The sequence below is a fragment of the Plectrocnemia conspersa genome, unplaced genomic scaffold (assembly GCF_051122295.1).
Source record: "Plectrocnemia conspersa isolate PC_06_02 unplaced genomic scaffold, ASM5112229v1 ptg000004l, whole genome shotgun sequence".
Classification (NCBI taxonomy): domain Eukaryota; kingdom Metazoa; phylum Arthropoda; class Insecta; order Trichoptera; family Polycentropodidae; genus Plectrocnemia; species Plectrocnemia conspersa.
Window position 1 is genome coordinate 7,277,845 of NW_028277168.1, and position 21,801 is coordinate 7,299,645.

A 21,801-nucleotide genomic window follows, 5' to 3' on the forward strand; every position below is an offset into this window, starting at 1 on the left:
AAGCCCTATCCCCTATGTCACAAAGTGTCACATTATGTCAAATACTTTTTCGTACGTCAAGTTACACATAAAATTATTTTAATTTATAAAATGGAAGCCACCTATTTCAAAATATTAGATAATTTGTTATTGATTTTTTTGTATATGTTGTGATAAAAATTAATGTTTAATTATAATTGAAAGCTCATTTTCTTACTATGTGTGAGATACGAAATTTTAGGGATGGTGATGGTGACGGGTGGCAATTAGACACAGATTGAGCCGCTGCAGTGTTTTATTGAAGATTGCCAGTGTAGAGAATAACCGTCACTTCAGTGCTACTCAAGAACCGACAAGTTTTGGCCATAACAAAGCTTTATAAAAATATTGTTATTTTGAGCAAATAAAATATAAAAGGGCATATTAAACGTCAAATGGATATGGCCAATATCAGTTGCGTTGTAGCTTCGCGATCGGCGCGCGCTGCAGGCGAACCGCTGAGGTAAACAGACGGCCGTGTCAGTCGACGGTCGGTGGTCGACGGTCGACGATCGTACGGCGGCGCTGTGAGCGTGACAGCCGGCGCCATGGCGGAAGACGATGCGACCGATGAGGGCTTCACGGGCGTTTCCCTGGGCATGCGATTGCGCGGCCGTAAGGGCGCCCTCAAGAAGAAGAACGTCTACAATGTCAAAGGCCACAAGTTCATGCCGCGATTCTTCAAGCAGCCCACCTTTTGCTCTCACTGCAAGGATTTTATCTGGTGAGTGCCGAATCTGATTCTTTATTCTATAACATTATCCTCAGACAATTGAATGAAACATCACCGCCACTAATTTATTCGGCTCGAAATCGCCATTTGTACTATTGAGCTCAAACGTCAAACGAGATTGACATTTCTTATATGTATATCGCGGTGTACACACACATTAATGTCAAATGATGAATAAAAATGTGCGTTAAAATTAATTTATCGCTTAGCTAATGGTTTTTATCTTCATTAGCATTCACTATATGGCGATTATTGTTGTTATTTTTTGACGTACAACAAAAAGAGTTCAACATATTAATTATTACTAACGATAACACATTGCATTCATTCAATTATTCATTAATTTTATGCAATTATTTTTATCATTAATTATGTATGTATATAAATTATTTTTACGTCAAAATTTTTTTATAAAAAAATATATTAGCGAAAATATGGGCAACTAAAACACTATTTTTTCTATAATAATCTTATAATAAATTAAAGTGGTCGTATTTTGAATATTACTGTTCAAACCCAAACCTAACCTAAACAAATTAACCATTATTATATACGTTTAGGTTAGGTTTGGGTTAGAACAGCAAATGGACAAATTTGCGCATAACTAACAAGTACCTTAATTTATTGTTGTGAAAAGATACATACATATGTATCAGGCGCGGGCGGTGAGATACTTTCCCTTTCGATCGCTCTTGTGTTAAGTGACGAGAGTGAGTGAGAGATAAGAGCACGCGGTCAGCATGCTCTATAACTCATTTTATTCTGATACCCGTACATGAGGGAATAGAAATATTATACATAGGGTATTCTGGGATATGATTCCCCCGAGTCCCTTAAAATTCATATAGTTGAAAATCTGGCGAATAATCGATAATTCGATTGAGAACCCTAGTGAATAGGCTTTAGTCATACCAACTGCTGAAGCTCAAAGTGCCTGCATACATTTCAAGGCGCCCTCGATACAGACCGTACGTGACAATAGACGGATGCATCACAATAGCCATTCGGCTTTTCAATTGCCAAGTTAAAAACACAAAAGTTATCATGAAATTAGAACTCGAATTTATTGAGCTCAACTTTTGCTTAACTGGATCGAATGAAACGATCGAAGTAAAAGCGTCTGTTTTTTTTATCGAGTTTTAAGGCTGAACTCTCGCGTATTCCAATACGAGAACGAAGTGGTAGTTAAGAGAAGTTCTACTGAAAGTTCTGTTGTGTTTTATTCGGAATATATGTTTATTATGGCAGTATTACGGCATCATTATTTTCTTATTTTAAGCCTAATCATTTAAACTTATTTTCATCCTTACTCTTTCATCTTGATTTTCATGCCAAATTTAATAACATACTTTGTTAATTTGTAGCGTTGAAATCATTAGATACATAAGATAATGCATCTCTTGTTGGACTCGTTAAATAATGTTAAATTAACAATAATTTTACTTAAATACAAATTCTTTACTGTAATTATATGTTGGTTTCTTATTGCACAATTTGTTATTATCCACCGATCATAATTATCGGCATTAGAAGTACTTACGATAAAAATCTAAATCGGTGTAATTAAATCTTAACACTAGATGAATATGTTGTGATTCTTCGATTACATCTAAAATAGCTAATATCATATTTTCAAGTATATCCTACTGCGTCAGAAACGTGATAAGCACAATACAGTTTCGATTATATTAAAAAGGATCCATTCGCTTGCGATAAAAATATATTCTCGATACGGCACAAAAGCTATGCACTCATTCACGAATGTCAATAAAACTGGTTTCGCTCTGTTACCAGGTAATAGTCATACATTCACCCATTTGCAAGATGGGTTTTCCCTCTTTGTCAATGCATAGATTTAATTAAAATATTTCCTCTTGTGTCAAAATATAGCGTATATCGAGGCTGTTCAATTTTAGATGAATTGCCCGAACATAACCACATAAATCCGACAACACTTCAATAAGCCATTATTTGAATTATAGTGACGAATTGCATCCGGGATATGTTAAAACGGGTCTGTTCCAATTTTTGACTGGCGGGCTATATTTTTGTTTTCAGTAATTCGACTGCCACCGTTTTGTTCATATACTCGGAGACAGGTTTCATATTTGATAGTTTTATGTATACTCCAGTACCATATACATATTATTATTTTTATTTTTGTGTATATACATATACCCGTTGAGTAATATGAAGAGGTGCGTTAAATATATGTTTATTAGCACGGTTGGTGATTAACTAATACCTGAAAGACTCAAGTACTTTTCAATTTATATCGTATCTGGTAGATCAGATTTAGTGATTATTATATAAATATCATTTCCATCGATCATTACAGATTAGTTTTTTTAAGATTTCCCTAATATTTCTGATGAATAATTAAAATATAATTGATAATACATAGTGACATATTTAGATGGTAGGCTGTAATAATAGTTTATAACTAATAAAATAAATATCACTACTTAGTGGTTATTGATTGTGTTTACTTAGTTGTAATGATCAATTTTCAATCAATGTAATATATATATGTGTGTAAATATTATGTACATACAAGGAAAAAACCTGTTTCGTGATTGTCAGATATCTGTTAAAGTATCATACAAAAAGTTTCTTCCCCCGTTCCTTTTTCATAGTCGTATCATTATGACTTTGACCTTTAATTCGCTGTACGTAGAGATCTGAGATCGTTTGGCATTATTTTACTGCCTCGTAAATTTCCAGCGATTCACCACGCGAAATGCGAGAAAAGCTTCGCGATTCGGACGTGACTTATTGCGGCACTTAACCTTCGCAAATATGAACGGAGGAGAGAAAAAAGTTAAAAATCGCGACTGCCATTTTGTCTTTGGCTAGCGAAATTGCTACTGAGTATCGAAGTGCTTTATATTCTCTAGTGCTCTGTATAGAAGATTGTGGTAATTTAAATGTGCGCACGATAAGAGAGCTTGTTAAAAACTAAAACTGCTAGACTGTGTCGTAAATATAAAATTATAATATAAATTAAAGTATAATATTAAGGACCAAAGGGCTACTTCGTCATATTTTTGGTTATGGTAAAAGTTTGTGTAACTTGATAACCAAATAAACCTGACGTGAATATATTTCAAATGTTTACCATTCTTAACGATTCTGATAAGTCTGATTTTTTATATGCTCGATTTTCAGCAGCAATTAATCACGTACAGGTTTACTGGCGCTTAAATTGATAATAATAGTTATACTTTGGAGTGATCAGCCATAATAGCTCAGTGATCATAAATTATCATTTTGTATGAGTCTTTACATGCATCTTTATTAATACAAGTATGCTTTGTTTCTCGAGCATTAACGTGACAATAAGCATTGTTATTGTATATTGCTGATATTACTTAGAACGTCCAAGACAGATTGTCTATAAAAGGAATCAAAATGATTGTATATTAGTTTAAGGTTTGGGAACCCTAGGAGATGATGACTTCGTAGCCAGTGAGACGTTTCATCTGAGTAATGGTAGAGAAGCTGGCGGAGGGATGATGTCAGTGAGCGATCCTCAGAGTTGTGGTGGCGATAGTATATTCTCCGAGCCGAGTCTCTTCGAGTGGCTGCTAGTGACTGCCTTCTCCTCATCGGAGTCAAGGCTTAAGTATCCAGGCATTGCAATTAAGTAGCGATCATCCAGCCAGTTGCTGCAGTTGCTTCTTAGAACGGCAAATTAAGTATAGCGTATTCGCTTGATGGGCATTGTCCTTTACGCTATTGTCTTATTTCTTTGTTGATAGATTTTAGTAATAGTAAATTAACGCAAGTTTTGAGTCAATGACCCTTTCAAATTGTGTGTGGTCGCCACATCAGAATTCTAGATAGCTGTAGATGCGCGTGTATACTTCTGCTTAATTATTCTATCGATTCAGTTTATCTTCGAAAATAATGTAGGACTCCTTAGAGTTGAACTATAAATAGAGTGGTGCCCACTAATATAATATAACGTGAACCGCTAAGCACATTTTAGGTTATAAATTTAGTTCATAGAGGCGGCTAGCGAGCCGCATGCGGCTCTACAGTAGCGAGCTCGTAAAATATAGCAAGCACTCGTTATGTTTCTGCAGAAATAATTAAAAAATAATAAATACTCGATTTATTAGCACTCAAAGAATCGATTTAGGGTGTCGATAAAAATAAGGTGACTACACATTTTCCCTGATTTTTTTCTTCTCCAGAACAGAAATGTCCGAAGTGATATTTTTTAGCTCCCACAGCATCCCTAAACCAACAAAAATTTCCGAAACGACCTTTTTTTAGGTCCTGCAACAATCTTTTCTCCTTTATCCTACTTGAACAAAATTTTTTAAATGACTTTTTTTGCCTTCCACAGTATTTTTTTACTCCTCGAACAAAAATTTTCAAAATGATATTTTTATTTTTAGTGTTCCCTCTGATATTTTTAAATTATGGTAACCCTAATATTAAGAGTTCACTGACACGATATTGAACAAACTTGTAAGTGTAGCAACTGACGGAGCACCTGCAATGTTATTTAAAAATGTAGGTCTCATTGGCCTTTTAAAAAGTGATTATAGATTTCCGCGGTTTATACCTCTTCATTGCATAATTCACCGTTAACTTTTAGCAGCTAGATATTTCAAATATGAATATGTTATCAAGACGGTTTAACATATTATAAATAACATTCGAATAAATTCAAAGAATCATCGCTAGTTCAAGAATTTGCTTGAAGAGTTAGAATGTACAGATTCTCCAAATGCATTGTGAGGTAGTTATCAATGTACTTATTAATCAATTTTTTGAACTAATTGAGTATTCAAAAAACAATTTCCTACGCACTATTTTATTATGATGTGCTCTTGGATAATCGTAACTGACAAGTATTATAGGAATATATTTTATTAAAATAAATTGGCTATTAAATAAATGAAAGTGAAAAAATAAATAAGGCAAAAAGGTATTTATTGCTACTCATAGATAACACAATAAAGGATCAGCGTATAAAATATTTTTAGAAGTACCTGAATGTAAGGAAGATTGTTTGAACGCTTTTTATTATTTGAAACGGATAATAAATATCTGCAACTCGTGTCGAAATTGAACTTACTTGTTTATTAAAGACGACAATATTTAGTACATCGTCATTCAATATCTGAATCTTTGGATTTTTCGCAAAATTCGCAAGCATGTATTATTCAACAATTTTGATATAATTTTAAATTCAGGGATTTTCAGAGCTGGTGTTTAATAAAGCACGCTGAACTCCATCCCTAGTCATATTTGAACCTTAATTTGACGACGTCTCAATAAATGTGTATTATCTTTAGAATTTATCTGAGTAAATACATGTAATTATCATGTCACGATACTATAATTATACATTTATTAAAAACGCGATGCAATTCAATTCTGCATCATAAATTATAGATTGTGTCATAGTCCTGTCGACCTACAGCAATACAAAAAATATGAGGTACTTGCACAATCATAACCATTAAGACATCGAAACCTTACAAAGTGGTTTAAACGCGTTTTCGAAATGCATACGTCAGTGTATATAATGCATGCTGGAATGTATGCATTGCATAATAATGCCATATCGATTGTTGCACTGTTGAGGTATAAAAATGCGCTTTTTAATGGTACTACAGACGACTTACTGCATAGCGGTTAGTTTACTAGAAGATTTCAATGTAGTAGTTTCACAATAAATAAGTCAATTTGCTTCAAACTATTTTAAAATAATTTTCATTTTAAAAATATAGAATTCGTTATATAATAAAATAAACTCCTATGACGCGCATTATTATAATCTGATCAACTAATATAAACGATTCTCTGATTAGTGTTTGCTTAGGTCTCGTTTCGAGGTCAACAACAATATTTTCTCAAAATTATTCTAACAAGTTGGTAAATATATAATATTATTAGCAATAGTAAACGTTGTTGCTAATATATTTAATCATTAGTGTTGTAAATCTATTTATAATTATTATTTATGCATAAAAATGTATACATACATAGTATTATATATAAAATCTATAATTCTTACATGTGTACTAGTTTATTGCTACACGAATAGTTTATTTGGCGGTGTCAGACCGCAATGCAATGCGGAATAAACCGATCTCTTCCGACGAAAAGTACTCAAATTTTGATAACTAGTGCTATCATAAAACGATATTAACCACCTTGCACTGATTTATGATTGACAAATTTCGGGTTTTAATGCTAAATGGTGTGACTAAATCAGCCAGCGGGACGCTAAGTGGATCTGTCTATATGTATTATTATTGGGCAATTTATTATGTATACAGATGTAATTCAGGTGTCAGTATCAGGTGGCGGTGTCGAATGCGAAAAAGTCAGGTCAATTATTTTTGTGTAGCTGGCTATCAAATTTATTTCTTAACATGATGCCTGCACTACACTCTCTGGAGGCTGGCCAAGGTTGGCCAAGGACGAAGAATATAGTGGGTTACTTCGGTCGAGTTCGATTCTGCCCGCTCTAAAATCTCTCGGAAGTTGTCCGAGGTTACCGAGAACGTGAGGTAAAGTGGGGGTAATTCAGTCGACTTGGCCAGCTTCGAGCGCTTCCGAACATTGTCGGCATTTTTTCTGAGTCAAAGGGACCGAAGTCGGAGCTGTTCTTTCGAGCGCGAGCGGTGAGATACTTCCACTTTCGCTCTCTCACGTGTTAAGTGACGAGAGTGAGAATGATAATTATATGGTGGTTCGTAAACTGAGATAGAACGAGTAACTCGGTTCAATTTCAGTATGCGCGTAGGCTTCCTATGGTTAACACGCATGTCGAGCGCTGCATCGTGGTCACGTGGTCAATTTATAATACCACATGCTTATCGGGGACTTCAACAGACTATTACCGACATCTTTGAATATTTTAGGGCACCAAAAGGGATTAATTATATTTTTGATAGTATATTCTTCTAACAGAAATCGTTATTATATTTTTTTTCATATAAAATTAAATAATTAGTGGTACTCTATTTTGTTAAAAAAAATCGTTTCGAATATCCTTATGTATTTTCCTAGATCGGTTTATATAAATGTCACACTATAACGAATTCTTATTTAGAATCGATGGCGACAAATTCTAGAATAGTTACAGATGTGGTGTTCGTATTCTAAAGTATGATTTTTATGCCTTATGGCATTTTGTAAAAGCCGACAAAGATTTTGCGTAAATTGAATATTTACGACCGAAAAGTTTTCATTGATATTGTGTTGGTGAGTGCACACACAAACTTTTATAATTATCAGTAGCGTGATTTTAATAATATGACAATTTAAAAATTGCGATTATTTGGCACTTTTTTTCCGGCCGGCTGTACGTGACAGAAGCCGCCGTCCGGACGGCATATGAAATTTGCGACAGTGTGGTCGCTTACTCGAAGTCGTAGATCTCGGCCGACTTCAGTTGTAACTTCGGTTCGGACAACTTCCAGTGAACCCAATGCATTACAATGGGGTAATAAAATGCCGATATTACTGACTTACGAAGCGCGATTGTGAATCAAAGTGTGTCACTCAATCTCTGTTGTTAAGTGGACATATGTTTTCTTTGACTGAAGCTTGGACAGGTGAGAAAAAGGCATATTTAGATTAAATAAACCATATTGACAAATTCCGTATCTCTAATAAAGCATGAGTGTTTCTGGGGTATTACTCTATAAATAAAACCATTATGGTCATTTGCCGATCTCCATAAAAATAAACTATTTGTTGAGCAAATTAATGACTAGTGTTTCGACGATAGCACAATATATTGTTAGTGGAAATAACGGTTATAAAAATTTTGTGTACAGTTTTTGAGTCTGGCGGTCATTATTTACATTTAGCTCATGGGTATTATTTATTATTATTTTATTTATTTACATTAAACTAATTATAACTAAACATACTTTAAATATACAATATAAACAAAATCAGAAAATAAAAAAAGACTTAGTATTATAATTTAATTATTAAAGCACGAAGGTGTTTCTTTATTTATTTAAATCCGCGACATTACATAATTCCCCTGGCCGTACTCGTTTTCTTATACGTAACCATTATTAAATTGTCTTTTTTTCTAGTATTAAATCTATGTACATCTTTATTCTTTTTTTAAATACTTATTAAAACACTATAAAACTATAATGGGTTTCCAAAATGGAATAAAAATACACCTTTGTGCATTAAGAAATAAATTATGATATTAAGTCTTTTTTTTATTTTCTGTTTATGTTATATTTAATATATATTTATATGTTTAGTTAAAATTTGTTTCATGTATAAATTAGCTATTAAGCTAAATAAATTAATAAAATAAAAATAAATTATTAAAATTTACCTATTCGTTACCGACCTCTGTTTTTAAGTAGGCATAAATTCACGAAAATTTCCAAAACGATATTTATCTTCAATCCGACTAAATTAGTTATTGTACGCTCGTTTATTGCAATTCAGTACTTGTTAGTGGTCTGTCATTCCTCTCTTTTACACGTTTATAACATAATAAAAAAATCATATCCGCGAATGTTGACGATGTAAAATTATTTTTCTTAATTTCTTATTTCTTTTTTCATTCCATAAACATATAATTTACTGTATTGTTTTTATACGATATTTTTGCAAAAATAAAATGTGAATCTTTACGACTCCCAGTGGAACCGTGTTCCCAAGTTACACTCTAAGTAGACGCCAGACTGCCAGAGTGATAAAATCTTGAAATAATAGTATGTAATAATCTCGCCTTCTCTCCTTAAAAAATATAGTAATAAACGATTGCAGACCGCGCAATACAACAGTAAAAGCTCTTTTTAATTGCTGTAATACATTTTGCCTTAAAAGTTTACCTTGTCAACGCCGGGAGATTTTTATCGTTGTTTTGTCCTCATTTTTCCTTCCGAGGGCAGTGACTCATTGCATTGTAATGAGTTCTCTTGGGAAATAGTTAAAATGTGGTAGTTTTCTTAAGACCTTTGCCTTAATATATCCGAGCACTGTCGTTCATAAGAATATTCGTATTTTTTTCCCATCATCGTCAGTCTCACTTTGTGCGGCGTCATAAAATGCCAAAATTGGGTCAGGCATAGTTCGATTTCGGACTAGCAGCATACAAGTTGTAAAAGTCGTACAATTCCCTGCCCGACCCCCATAAATCATGCCGTTCCGTTCGATGCGCCCTTTGTTTGTACTTTTCCTCGTTGTCTCTCGTGCAACTGGGAAATCTGGCGATACCGAGTCGCGAAACATTTGTCAGGTGAAAGCGTCGTCTTCCCGACTTTGTTCGAACGATATCTGCCGACGCGTCGGACGCGAGAGAAGATTTATCGTGCCCATTATTCAGATGGATAGGCACAAAGGCGACGATGGTCTATTGAAAGATTTAAAATATAACAGCGATCCATCAACGAAGAGAGTGTTGTCGTTTTCTTGCTCGAGTCTTTGTGCGTGGACGATCGGCGCGAATCGGCAATAGATCTGAATTGGGACAGGAGCATATTTTTCATTGTTTATAATTTAAACCTCTACAATGGTATAGACATATGTTACAGTGAATGTATATTACCAGTGAAGTTATAGTTACAAATTCACGTCTCACTATGGTCTGGTAATCCTGAATTTACTAATATTTTCAGGACTTTTCATATAAGGCTTACTATAATTCGATAAAGATATTGAGTCTATTGGCGTTCTAAACGTTAGTTTTATGAACCTTTTATGATTGAAAAGTTACCGTAATTCTTCATTGTTGTGAGTGTTTAACAAAAATCATAAAATAATGTGTTGTTATAGCCTATTGTTTTTTACCATGTTAGTTGTTGATAAAATGTAATGTAAAGAAATGCACAACAGGGGGATAGCTGGACCCCTTTATAAATACTATTTTTTGCTATGGTCTTCTATTTTATATTTTAGATTTTTTAGGTCCACAAAATAAAGTAATTAAAGGTAGCCATATTTTTAATATCCATATACATATATCCTTAATGGCTTTCTGTATCTTTCTGAAAAGGATTGGGTTATTTTATAGTCTGCATCAATGCCTCGTTACAATATCGTATACCATATATTTACATACATATTTACAGTCAAATGCTGAATGTTGACTGAAAAGAGACAACTACAATATTATTCACCAAAATGTATTTAAGGGGCGTAGCCCTAGGGGTGGTTGACCTCGCGGCCAATGAGACTCTTGTGCGAATCTAAATGGACTTTTTTATTAAGTGATATTTACATGTGACAAATGGACGATTTCGGCGTGACGTTTCTCGCGATGAAGGTGAAGGTGGTGATGCCGGTAGATGATTCTTAGCGTTCTTGTGGCTGCGTGCGGCGGGTGTCAGATGTGATCTTCAGGTCTGTCGGTGAGGGCGCGTGGCTAGTTCCTACGGATTGCTGCTGGTAGATCTTGGCTCTCTGGTCGTCTGCGTTGCTGGCTCTGCTGTCTGGGCCGTCTCTTGTCTGGTGCCTCAGCCGTCTCGTATCTCCTCTCCTCATCGGAGTCCGGGCTTATATCCTTTAGGGGTTGCATGCTTGTTGCCCAATCGCGACTGTGCATCGATCTCCTAGCCAATCGCTACAGACGCTTCGTAGAACTCGAAAAATCGAATGTTGTATTTTAGAAAGCGAGTTTTTTGCTTGTCCAGACTTTCGAATTCGTTTTTGTGATATAGTGATTGATTGCGTCCGTACCGTTTTGTCACAAAAGGGATTCTCTTAACGACTCGTGTTGTGTGGTCAAAAGAAATCCCTCTTGTTCCATGATATTTGTCTCATTGTTAATGAATGAACGTTTTTGGTCACTGTAATCAACATTGAGACAATTGTCCTTTTAAATCTGAACCTATTTGTGTGGTCGCCACGTGTATTTTTTTTATCTGATGATAAATATTGATTTACCCAAAGAGAATACGCTATTTTTACAAATAGCATAAGGCATACGCGTATAACTTCATATACCCTTCCTGAAAAACCTTGAATTTAGGGTCTGTTTTAAAAAAACAAAAAAGTCCACAAGTTTTCAGCCTTTTTGATAGATGTGTTAGCTCAAAATTCTAAATTTAGGGCCTGTTTTAAAGAAAAATCGGATAAAAAAACACAACTTTTCTACCCATTTAATAGATTTTTCGGGATTCTAACCCTTTGGGGTGTGACTTCGCATCCAGTAAGACGCAGGTGGAAACTAGTGAGAATTTTATTAGATTATATTACATATGATAAATGTTATATTACATGGCGAGATGTTTTTCTCCAATCATTGGTAGAGAAGCTGGCGCAGGGATGATGTCCGTAGAAGTTCTGATTGGCGTGGCAGCGACAGTATAGCGGAGGTTGCTCCCTCTCTGCTGCGGTGCTCGTATGATCAATTTTCCCCTCAGGATGTGGGTGTCCATGATCGTATGTTAAGATTTCGTTTTGAAGAAAAAACAATTTGAACAAAATAACAAGTACACAAATTTTCCGGCTTTTTAATATATGTTTAAGCTCAAAAACATAAATTTAGGGCCTGACCTGAAAAAAATTCATAAGTTCACAATTTTTTAGTCTTTTTGATAGATTTTTGAGTTCAAAACCCTGAATCAAGGATTTGTCATAAAAAGAAATCGATAAAAAAAATACAAATCCACCAATTTTCAGCATTTTTAATAGATTTTTGAGCTTAAAACTTTAAATTTAGTTTTGAAGAAAATTCAATAATAACAAATAAATATTACAAGTGCATAAATTTTTAGACTTTAATATATTTTTAAGCTCAAAAACTTAAATTAAGGGTCTGTTCCTAAAAAAATCGTAAGTTCCCAAATTCTTAACCTTTTTGATGGATTTTTGGGTTAAAAACTAATGATTGATTAATGGCTTGTCTTGAAAAAAAATCGATAAAACAAAAAAATACATTTTTTTAGTCTTTTTGAAAGATTTTTGAGATCGAAACTTATAATGCAAAACCTATTCTGGCCGTTACTTTTTGTTTCCTTGTACATTACAAACATAAAATGTTTTTTTTTTGACATACATCAAAGTACGAGTTTCACGAACAGTTCATGAATAACATTATAACATAGTTATAATCATAAAATAGGGTATAACAAAACATTATTTAACCAGCACGAATGGTTTAAGTCGCTGACTATTGACCTGAAAGACCTGGGTTCGAATCCCATATGGACCTTAGTGTTTTTCAATTTCAGTCTGGAAGATCGGAAAATGTGATTCCAATTGATTATCACAGATTAGGTTTACCTAGATTTTCCTAATCTAACGGATGAATAATTAAGTCATACATATTAAGTATTGCATTTCATCTTATAATAAGCTACTTCAACTTGTATATATTTAACAAAAAAAAAAAAATGTTGAAAAATATATAGCAAAAATTTATGGGGTACATACTTCTCCCGCTTCGCCCAGACTGGCTTAAATAAATTAAATTTAAAATCTGTTTTTGAAGTACTTTACTATAGGTGATCCAAATGAGACGTTTTATATAAAGTTGTATTTATTTATTGTTATTTTTAGTATCATTAATAACAGCTATACATCGTAAAATGGTTAATAGCTATGCGTCGTCGAAAGATGTAAATGTGGATTTATATCTTTCGTAGGTGTGTAGACATAACTAGTGCGAAGATATAACTCTTCACTAGTTATATCCTATAACTTGACTCTTAACTGTTAGTTACTAATTCTGGGGTTGTAGAGACGGTACTTTTATATCTATATTTTACGACCCAGATTACGCAATTATGTCTAGTGTTTCTTTGTTCGGGTCATTTTTATATCTGCCACGCATTTAATTAATATGTTTCCTTTTACTGATAATGTAGAATTGTATTGTATATTCGGTATTTTGATTTGAATATTATTTATGGTGTTACGTTTTGTTTGACGAGAGATCTTATAGACTTAATAATATTTACAAATTGAGTTATTTTTTACTGTTAAAATATATTATTTGTTATGTTTTTTTTCGTAGAACGTTACAGTTTTTATCATAACTTTTCCTTGATCAGTGGTGGTAAATCGTTTTAGGTCCCCATAAATATTTATTATCTATTAAACTGACTTTATCAAATTGTTTATATCTGAAGATGAAAATAACTTATCATGATTTATATTTTGTATTGTAAATTTTGCGATTATAATAATTACGTAATACGTATATTATAGTTGTTACACAGTTGCCTTTTACTTAGGAAGTAATCGATACTGGTTTGCTAAGTGTTAGGTGTTATTCAGTCATTGCTCAGCATATTAGTATTGTAACCAAATAGCCATAAATCCTCATCCATCAACCTCGATGTAAATCCTAAAATATCTAATCTGATATGATCGATCGGAATTTATTAATAATTCCGGTTATATTATATTTTCATCAGAATTTTTTGAAACAAACTTAAGATTTGTTCAGTTAATTTACTAGAAATGCATTACGTTTTATCTGAATAATTAATAAGTTGCGCAAACTTATTTAATTTCCTAGGTCTCTGCGTCTCCAAACCCGCAGTTGCATTTTGTCGAGATTTCCCAATAGTAAACTCGAAGCAATGTCTTGTTTGAGATGTGAGTCAACACTCTCCACAAACGTAACTGCTGTGTAAGTAAGAAAGAAAGATCGCTTTGTATAGTACGTGCGGTAACTAAAATATTATAAATACTTGATTTATTTTAATTTTCTGTAGTAGATATAATTGACTGCCAATGTAGATCCAATTAACTTGGTTTCAGAGGTATTTGATATAATTAGCACGGTCAATTGGAACTGATTATGCGAACAACCTGCGTTGTTGAGTTTGAGCGTTAGTTGACATTTGGCACGCGCGCTATCATAACAACTAATTATCTTGTGTATGTTTATGGTGTAAGATTATTTGCTTACATATAAACGCAGTGAAAGATTTGTGTATTTAATTCAAGAAAGATATACTATATAAACGGAAGGCATAATTAGGCTAAAGTATATAAGTTTAGGTTTTAGTGTGTCAAGAAAAATTTAAAACTCACCACGAAAACATGACATGGAGATAAATCTAAATTAAGAATGTTTATTTTATAAAAATGCTTTTGGCCTATTGAAATATGTATATTCATAGAGCGCGATAAAACGATTTATTAAAATAGAATGAACCAACACTAGAAAAAACACGTTTAACATATAAAATAAAAGCTTAATATGTTTTGATAAGGTGCAAGTTAAATATATTTTCATATTAAATTTTACTTGAAAGCAGTTGTATGAGTCAGAATTATCAGAAATATATTTTTTTGATTGATCAAATTATGTTCACAAACAGATGTTGTCAAACAAATTAATACCTCAGTAGAAAATATGTTAGTTCATAAAAAAATAATTGTGAATAACATATCTAGGATTTTCATTTAAATGAGCTAATAATGTTAGTGATATTGTTATAATTATATTTAATTTAGTCTGGTTTTAATCGAAATCCATTTATTTCATTAAATTATTAATGCTGTTTGTGAAAATAAATGTGCGACTTGGCTGTTAATCAAGAAATAAAAAATAGTTTTAATATATTGTACATACATTCAAGAAAAGTGTTCTTATTCACAATCATATATTATATAAAGTTTCACAGTATTGCGTATTTAAAAATAATATGCATTGTTTTTTTTTCTAAATGGCATAAATTCTAAAATAGTGGGTATTAAAAAAAATGTTATGGCGTGTATTGTGCATAAATGTTTTTATCAAAATGATTATGACTTAGTTAACTGTGTCAATTTGGCGTGAGCTCCACTGGTAGAAAACTCTTGGATGGTTTCAGTGGTGCTAAAATTTTGTTGCATAAGATAATGTTTAAAACACGAAACAGTGAGATTTGTAGGTTTAGCTACTTTCTCGAGTAAAAATTTTTGCCTGTTTCTGCAAAATCTCAGAAAAATTGAATTTAAATCACAATAAAAGCGTTAATTGCGCTGGAAAGAAAATTTAAGCGCCATATCGCAAATCCATTATTCTAGAAATTCTTTTTTAGCGGCACACTGGTTGTTTTTATGCAAGTGCAGTAGAAAAAAAGGGTGTTGATTTGTATGACTGATCATATATTGTATTTTTTTGATGATACAAAGCGACGACTTAGGATAGTCGCCACATGTCAATAGTGAGGCAATCATCTCAGATTGTTTCTTCAATTGTGTCGGGTCACCAATTTGGAGATCGCGTTTTAGCAATACGAAACGTGTTGTCACAATACGTACCAGGTGTTTGCTGTGTAGTGGCGAAGTTTCCGCATAACTAGGTGGAAAAATAGAGAAAACCGTCAGCGGCTGGGTCGGCCTTTATGCCAATTGAAACTGTGAAAAAAGTTCAAGGCTTCGTGAAGTGTTTGAGCGTCGATTTATTGCTCGTTCGCGGCGTGTTCAATTTGTGTCCGAGCGAGGCGAATGCGCCACCGTGTCTGTGTGTACACTTCACATCATTGGATACGTGTGGATGTGTACAGTCCGTCAAAATGGCCCGGCTTGTGCTAATTGCCTACCGAATCGGACGTTGCCGAACGCTCTCAAGATGATGTCACGTCTGCTGCGACCGACAGACAATTGACGGGAAATGGGAGAGAGGATATAAGACACTGTGCATACTATAATATAGCTTCTAAGGATTTTATTTTATTTATTTGAAATCCTGAGATCATTTTTTTCTATTGCATTCCACGACTCATCTGAAATTGTTACTAATATTCGAATATTTTAATATATTTGAATAGTTTCTGAAGTAAGAAAATTAACTTTTAATAAATAAAATAAATCACACTATACAATAATCCATTGAAATTTATCAGAAAACGAAAAATAGCAACGCATTGAATGCTTTGTATTTTATATTGGTTCTTAACTTTGTTTTGATTGTTCCTACTGTTGAAAACAGACGCTTAATAGCTGTTGATGTTGGTTTAAGGGTTAAGTGATTTAAACAATACGTTTAACTTTTTTGTTATTTTTTAGAAATAACCCAAATATTTTTTCAGATTATTTTGACAAATGATGTTTTTAGTCTTCTCTGTGGGTGTCTATATGTGCTTAAAATTCCAAACTTAGAAAATATATTATACATAGGTGACTTTTATTCATTGACTTAATTTGATATCAAAAATCGAATATTAGGGTCACAATCTCTAGTTATATTGTTGCTTCGTGTTTTTAAAAAGTAATACATTGTTTTTTCCTTTTTTTTCGAACAAACTATAATATAAAACGATATATCGATCCTTCGTACTTTGCCCAAAATCGTATAAGCGACTTCATACTAAAAATGTATTGTAAAAGTGCTATTCTTAAAAGCATTTTTAGTTCATATTATGTATTGAGGTGAGCAGAGTTGATACAAAACCCGCAAATAAGTCACTTAATAAACACAGGGCATAAAAAAAACATAAAAATATATTTGTAAACAGTAGTCTACCCTTATGAATAATAATGAAATAGATAGCTTTCAAACTGACTGTGTTAACGCAAATATAGTATACAAATACAAATAAAGTGTATTTTCAAATAAACGTTTGTTTATTTATTTTAATTTGATAGAAAATTTTTCTGTGAAATAAAGTTTAATACTTACCTTATCATTGTTCAAAATGATATATTAATTTAAATTAATTTATGAAAAACTCACTGAAATTGCATTGTGTTGTTTATTTTTTACTATAAAAACACATTCGGAAAACGTACTTTTATAGAACGGATTTTGGCTTTAACGGACAACCCTCACCCGCATTATTCTGTTATATCGAGGTTTAACTGTATTTACAAATATATAAAAAAACCGTAAACTGAAGAGCAAGGTATTTTTTTAATGCCTTAATAATGTATAAAATTGTTCATTTTTAATTGTTGAATGTACGAAATTTCAGCAACTTTGTTGCTGAAATTGCGTTACTATGGCAGTGGTATCAGTGCGGAAATATCGATGTATCAAAGTCAATTCAGATATGTCAAATTAATATGATTTTTTATATTTCAAGCAAATTTTCTTTTGATTTAAAAATGTGATAATCTGAAAGTTAAATATCAGTTTAGTATGGCGTATGAAAAAACACTATCCAATTTTTTAAAACAAGTTTAAAAAATAGCGGATAATATGTTCTTCTTCAGAAAAAATCTTTAAGAAACTTTAAATGTAACATAATTTAAACATTAAGCACTCGACTTATTAAAGCATGTGAAATAATGAAAAATCTGTAAATATTATAACTCGCTTATAAAACTCGAATTTCTTTAATCAATATTAATGTGATACCTTTTTTTTGGCTTTTGCAGATTTTAGCCCTGTCAAGTTTAATATGAGATATAGTGAGTCTCATTTCTTTGTCTTTTTGTACTTTTTATATTGGTTACAGTTGAGAAACTTACTGAAATATAATGTTAAAAATTGTAACACAATACTCAGTTTCCTTTGGAGAGAGCTAGACAAAAATAAATAATTTTGAGAGAAGAATCATATCTTCCTCTTGTAGTAAAAATTTACAAAATCTAAATTTATTTTGTACCTTGTTAAATTATTTTTATATTTAAGGAAGAACAGTAACCTGAGCAATATCTTGCTGAAATGATGACATTCTAATATCGAATAATATTGTGTTACTTTTATAACAAAACATACGAACCACTGAGCAAAATAAAAAAAAATGGCACTTGTTGAATTCGCCCTTAATTTTCTGGGTGTATCATATCCAACATTTACGTTGTTTTTATATACGACCGACTATCAGTCTAAATATTTTTGTTCCAAAATATCACTAGAATTTCCTACTATTGAGATGGGGAGAAAATTACTTATCGTCCATCTTTATTATCATTACTTAGGAATTTATTTTATATTATTATCCATCAAAAACTATAGATTTTATGAATTTTATTTAGGAGTGCTAGCGTATTTTACTATCTAAAGATTGATATTAATCTGGGGTGATTATTTTTATATGTGTGTGAAATGTTTCATGCTACATATTATGTAAATGTAAACAATTTAATATTAAAAAAGCCAATGAACATTTCTAATCTATGTATTTGCTAAGTAAATTTAATATAATTAGCATATATGTACATATTCAAATTGTTATGTCTGTATAATCACTCTTTACTATAATAATAAAATGAAATTCATTTGATGGTATGTAAGTTATATATATATATATATATATATATACATATATGTTAAAGTTAATGTGTATGTTTCAATGAAGCTGTATTTTTTATGGTATACATATAATTTCACTATTTATTTCAGTGAAATTATATTAGAATACATTTTCACTAATTGATATATATTTGAACTAGCGAAAATATAATTTAACTGATAGCTGATCAAAATATCTATGAAATTTGACATTTGCATAAAACGTCCATTTTATGATCTAACACTCAAATAATAATGTTTATATTCGGTTTAGGTGAAAACTAGTGAGAATTTATTGGGTTATATTACATATTACGATGGACTATGTTGGCCGGATGTTTTTCTCCAGTAGTGGCGGAGAAGCTGGCGCAGGGATGATGTCCGTGAAAGATCCTCAGAGTGATGTGGCAGCGTCAGTATAGCGGAGGTTGATCCCTCTCTGCTGCGGTGCACGTATGGTGAAGTTTCTCTCAAAATGTGAGCGTCCATGACCGTATGTTGTCCGCGGGTGGGCCAAATATGTTCCTACGAGTGTCTGCTAGGTCCTTATTGAAGGCCAACCATATGTATTCAGGGCTGCAAAGCTTGCTGATAAATTACAATCATTCAGCTAATCGTTGCTCTCGCTTCTTAAAACAACGTAATGCGGCTTTAAAAAGTGACATTTGCTTGATGGACATCTCCGAAGTCGAATTGTGTAACGGGAATGTTGTGGCCTTACGGTGATTTTTGTCTTCCGTTGATATATTGTTTCGCGTGACCGTTTCGTAACAAAGAAATATTCATACAATGCACCTGAGAATTTTTGCGGGTTATTTATGGGAAACCCTAATTTTTTTCTAGTCGTATTGTCTAGCTTATCCTTATTGATGAATAATTATTTTTGCTCACAGATTTTAACACGAGTTTCAAGAATAGAATCTTCCACAATTTGAATAGTAAATTGAAGTTTCGAAAAGTTGAAATTTTCATACTATAAATATTTACTATCAATGAAACTGTATTTATTCACTGTGCAGATGATACGGTACACTTATATATACGTCAAAGTGCTGCTATACAAACTTATGTATTATAATAAAATATTATAAACTTAAAAAAAGTTAATCGTATCATTTCTTTGACTTATTGCTTTGATAGTGATACTCACTGAAGTGAAAAATTTTGATATGTATATCTTAGTATATCTATATTGGGTTTCGTCTATCTGTTCTTTATGTCATAATTAATTAAACTCTTTTTTATATGCTAATTATTCCTTAAATGTCCTAAAATAAACCAATTAAATTTAATCCCACAAAAGAATTGCAAAAAGCCCCGTATCTCTTTCACCTAAACCAGGGGTTGGCAACCTGCGGCTCGCGAGCCGCATGTGGCTCTTTTGACGTCAAGATACGGCTCTCCAGTTCCATGCGCAAATATTAATAATTATTTTATTTTCAAAACTCATAAAAAAGATTATACTGCATATTGTTAAATTTGTTATTCTAAAATTGAAGTAATCAATGCTATTTCAGCCTAAACTTATTATCACGTGTATTTATATATATGTAGTATAAACAAAGAATGTGTTATTTATCAAAAATATTACATTCATAAATGAAAAATCGTGCTTCTGTTTGATTTGCCCAATAAATGACCGTTCGCCGACGACAGACACTAATCAACCTTTTTGGATCAATACCAACTGGAAAATAACACGCTGTCTAAAAACAATTTTGATTAATGTTTACGTATACATTTTCATTTTACACTAAAAACCAATAACCGCACATGCTACTATTACACCCCTGAAACAATATTATCAGTTCGTTGTGTTATTTATTTTTTACTCCATATATATTTGAATGACACGCAGACAGCTTTCAAAGATATTTCCCTCCGATAATTGGAAAACTGGTCATACTATTGTTTGGCGTAAATACGACATGACGTGCTTTTAATATTCACTCGTACTGTACGTTTATTACGCCCTTTGAAAAGCTCCTCTTAGTACTCGATAACGATTCAAAAGCGAGATGTCCCCCGCAGCAACTCAGATCTCATCTGAAAAGTTACGGCTGGAAATTTGCGACGTGGTGAAATTTAATCATGCAAAAGTATCAGAAAGCCGTATCACGTATATAGAGTAAATATAATTGGAGAGGTAGTATCAAAATATGTTAAAGCTTTTCGCTAAACATATGGTTTTGTCATTTTGGCATACTCTATTAGCTAAATATATATTGGTAAATGGTGACCTACATAATTGATAAATTGTATAATTATGTAATTGCTTATCAATTAAAAGTCGTGGGTTTATTTTTAACTGTTTTTTATGTCCATCGTTTCTTAGAGATTTTAAGTAATAATTATCAATAAAGACTTTCCTAGCATTTTTTAATCTTATTAATTTGACGTATGTGAATCGTAAATATGTATAATACATACAAGTATACTATATTTTTAATATGTAGTAGCTCATATGGCTTTAATTATAACTGACCTTTTTACAATATTATGAACAAAATACTTACAAATAGACAGAAAATCTACCTTATAATTAATGTGTCAGTCAAACATAATTTAAAACCGTCAACATCTTCGACGTATACCTAGCAAATTATGTGGTTCAATAGATAGAAATTCTTTCGAGTGAAGTCCAACATCATACAGTACTCGCACTCGAATATGATTCATACCTCTGTTTCTTTCATTCAGGAATTTACAACTATGCAATTGATAGTTTGTTAGCGAGAAATGTTTGTTCAACTTTTCGACGTATATATATAGAGCATCAAGTTCCAATACATTGTAAAAGTAATTTTAAAGCACTGAATTTTAATATTAAAACACATTAAATATAAATTTATAAAATAACTTTTCTCAAAGTTGAGTTTGTTAAATCAAATGACCCTCGCCTTATCTTCAAGTGTTC

The 21,801-nt window shown here is 32.3% G+C and overlaps 1 protein-coding gene and 2 long non-coding RNA genes across 4 annotated transcripts in view; 2 read left to right on the top strand and 1 right to left on the bottom strand.

The window, feature by feature from the left end:
* Positions 1–500: 500 nt before the first annotated feature.
* Pkc53E (Protein C kinase 53E) overlaps positions 501–21,801 on the top strand; it is a 220,542-nt gene continuing 199,241 nt past the window's right edge. For both annotated transcript variants that reach the window (XM_088184718.1, XM_088184719.1), the window contains exon 1: positions 501–742. In XM_088184718.1, coding sequence (XP_088040844.1) covers positions 567–742 — 176 coding nt within the window. In that variant the 5' untranslated portion in view covers positions 501–566. The remainder of the gene's footprint in view (positions 743–21,801) is intronic.
* On the bottom strand, positions 10,208–12,638 carry LOC148235773 (uncharacterized). Its single transcript, XR_015809376.1, has 2 exons — positions 10,870–12,638; positions 10,208–10,739 (listed from the first exon to the last, which is right to left on the bottom strand). It is a non-coding gene; the product is annotated as an uncharacterized LOC148235773 (long non-coding RNA).
* On the top strand, positions 11,475–18,186 carry LOC148235774 (uncharacterized). The gene is made up of 2 exons (XR_015809374.1): positions 11,475–15,450; positions 15,587–18,186. It is a non-coding gene; the product is annotated as an uncharacterized LOC148235774 (long non-coding RNA).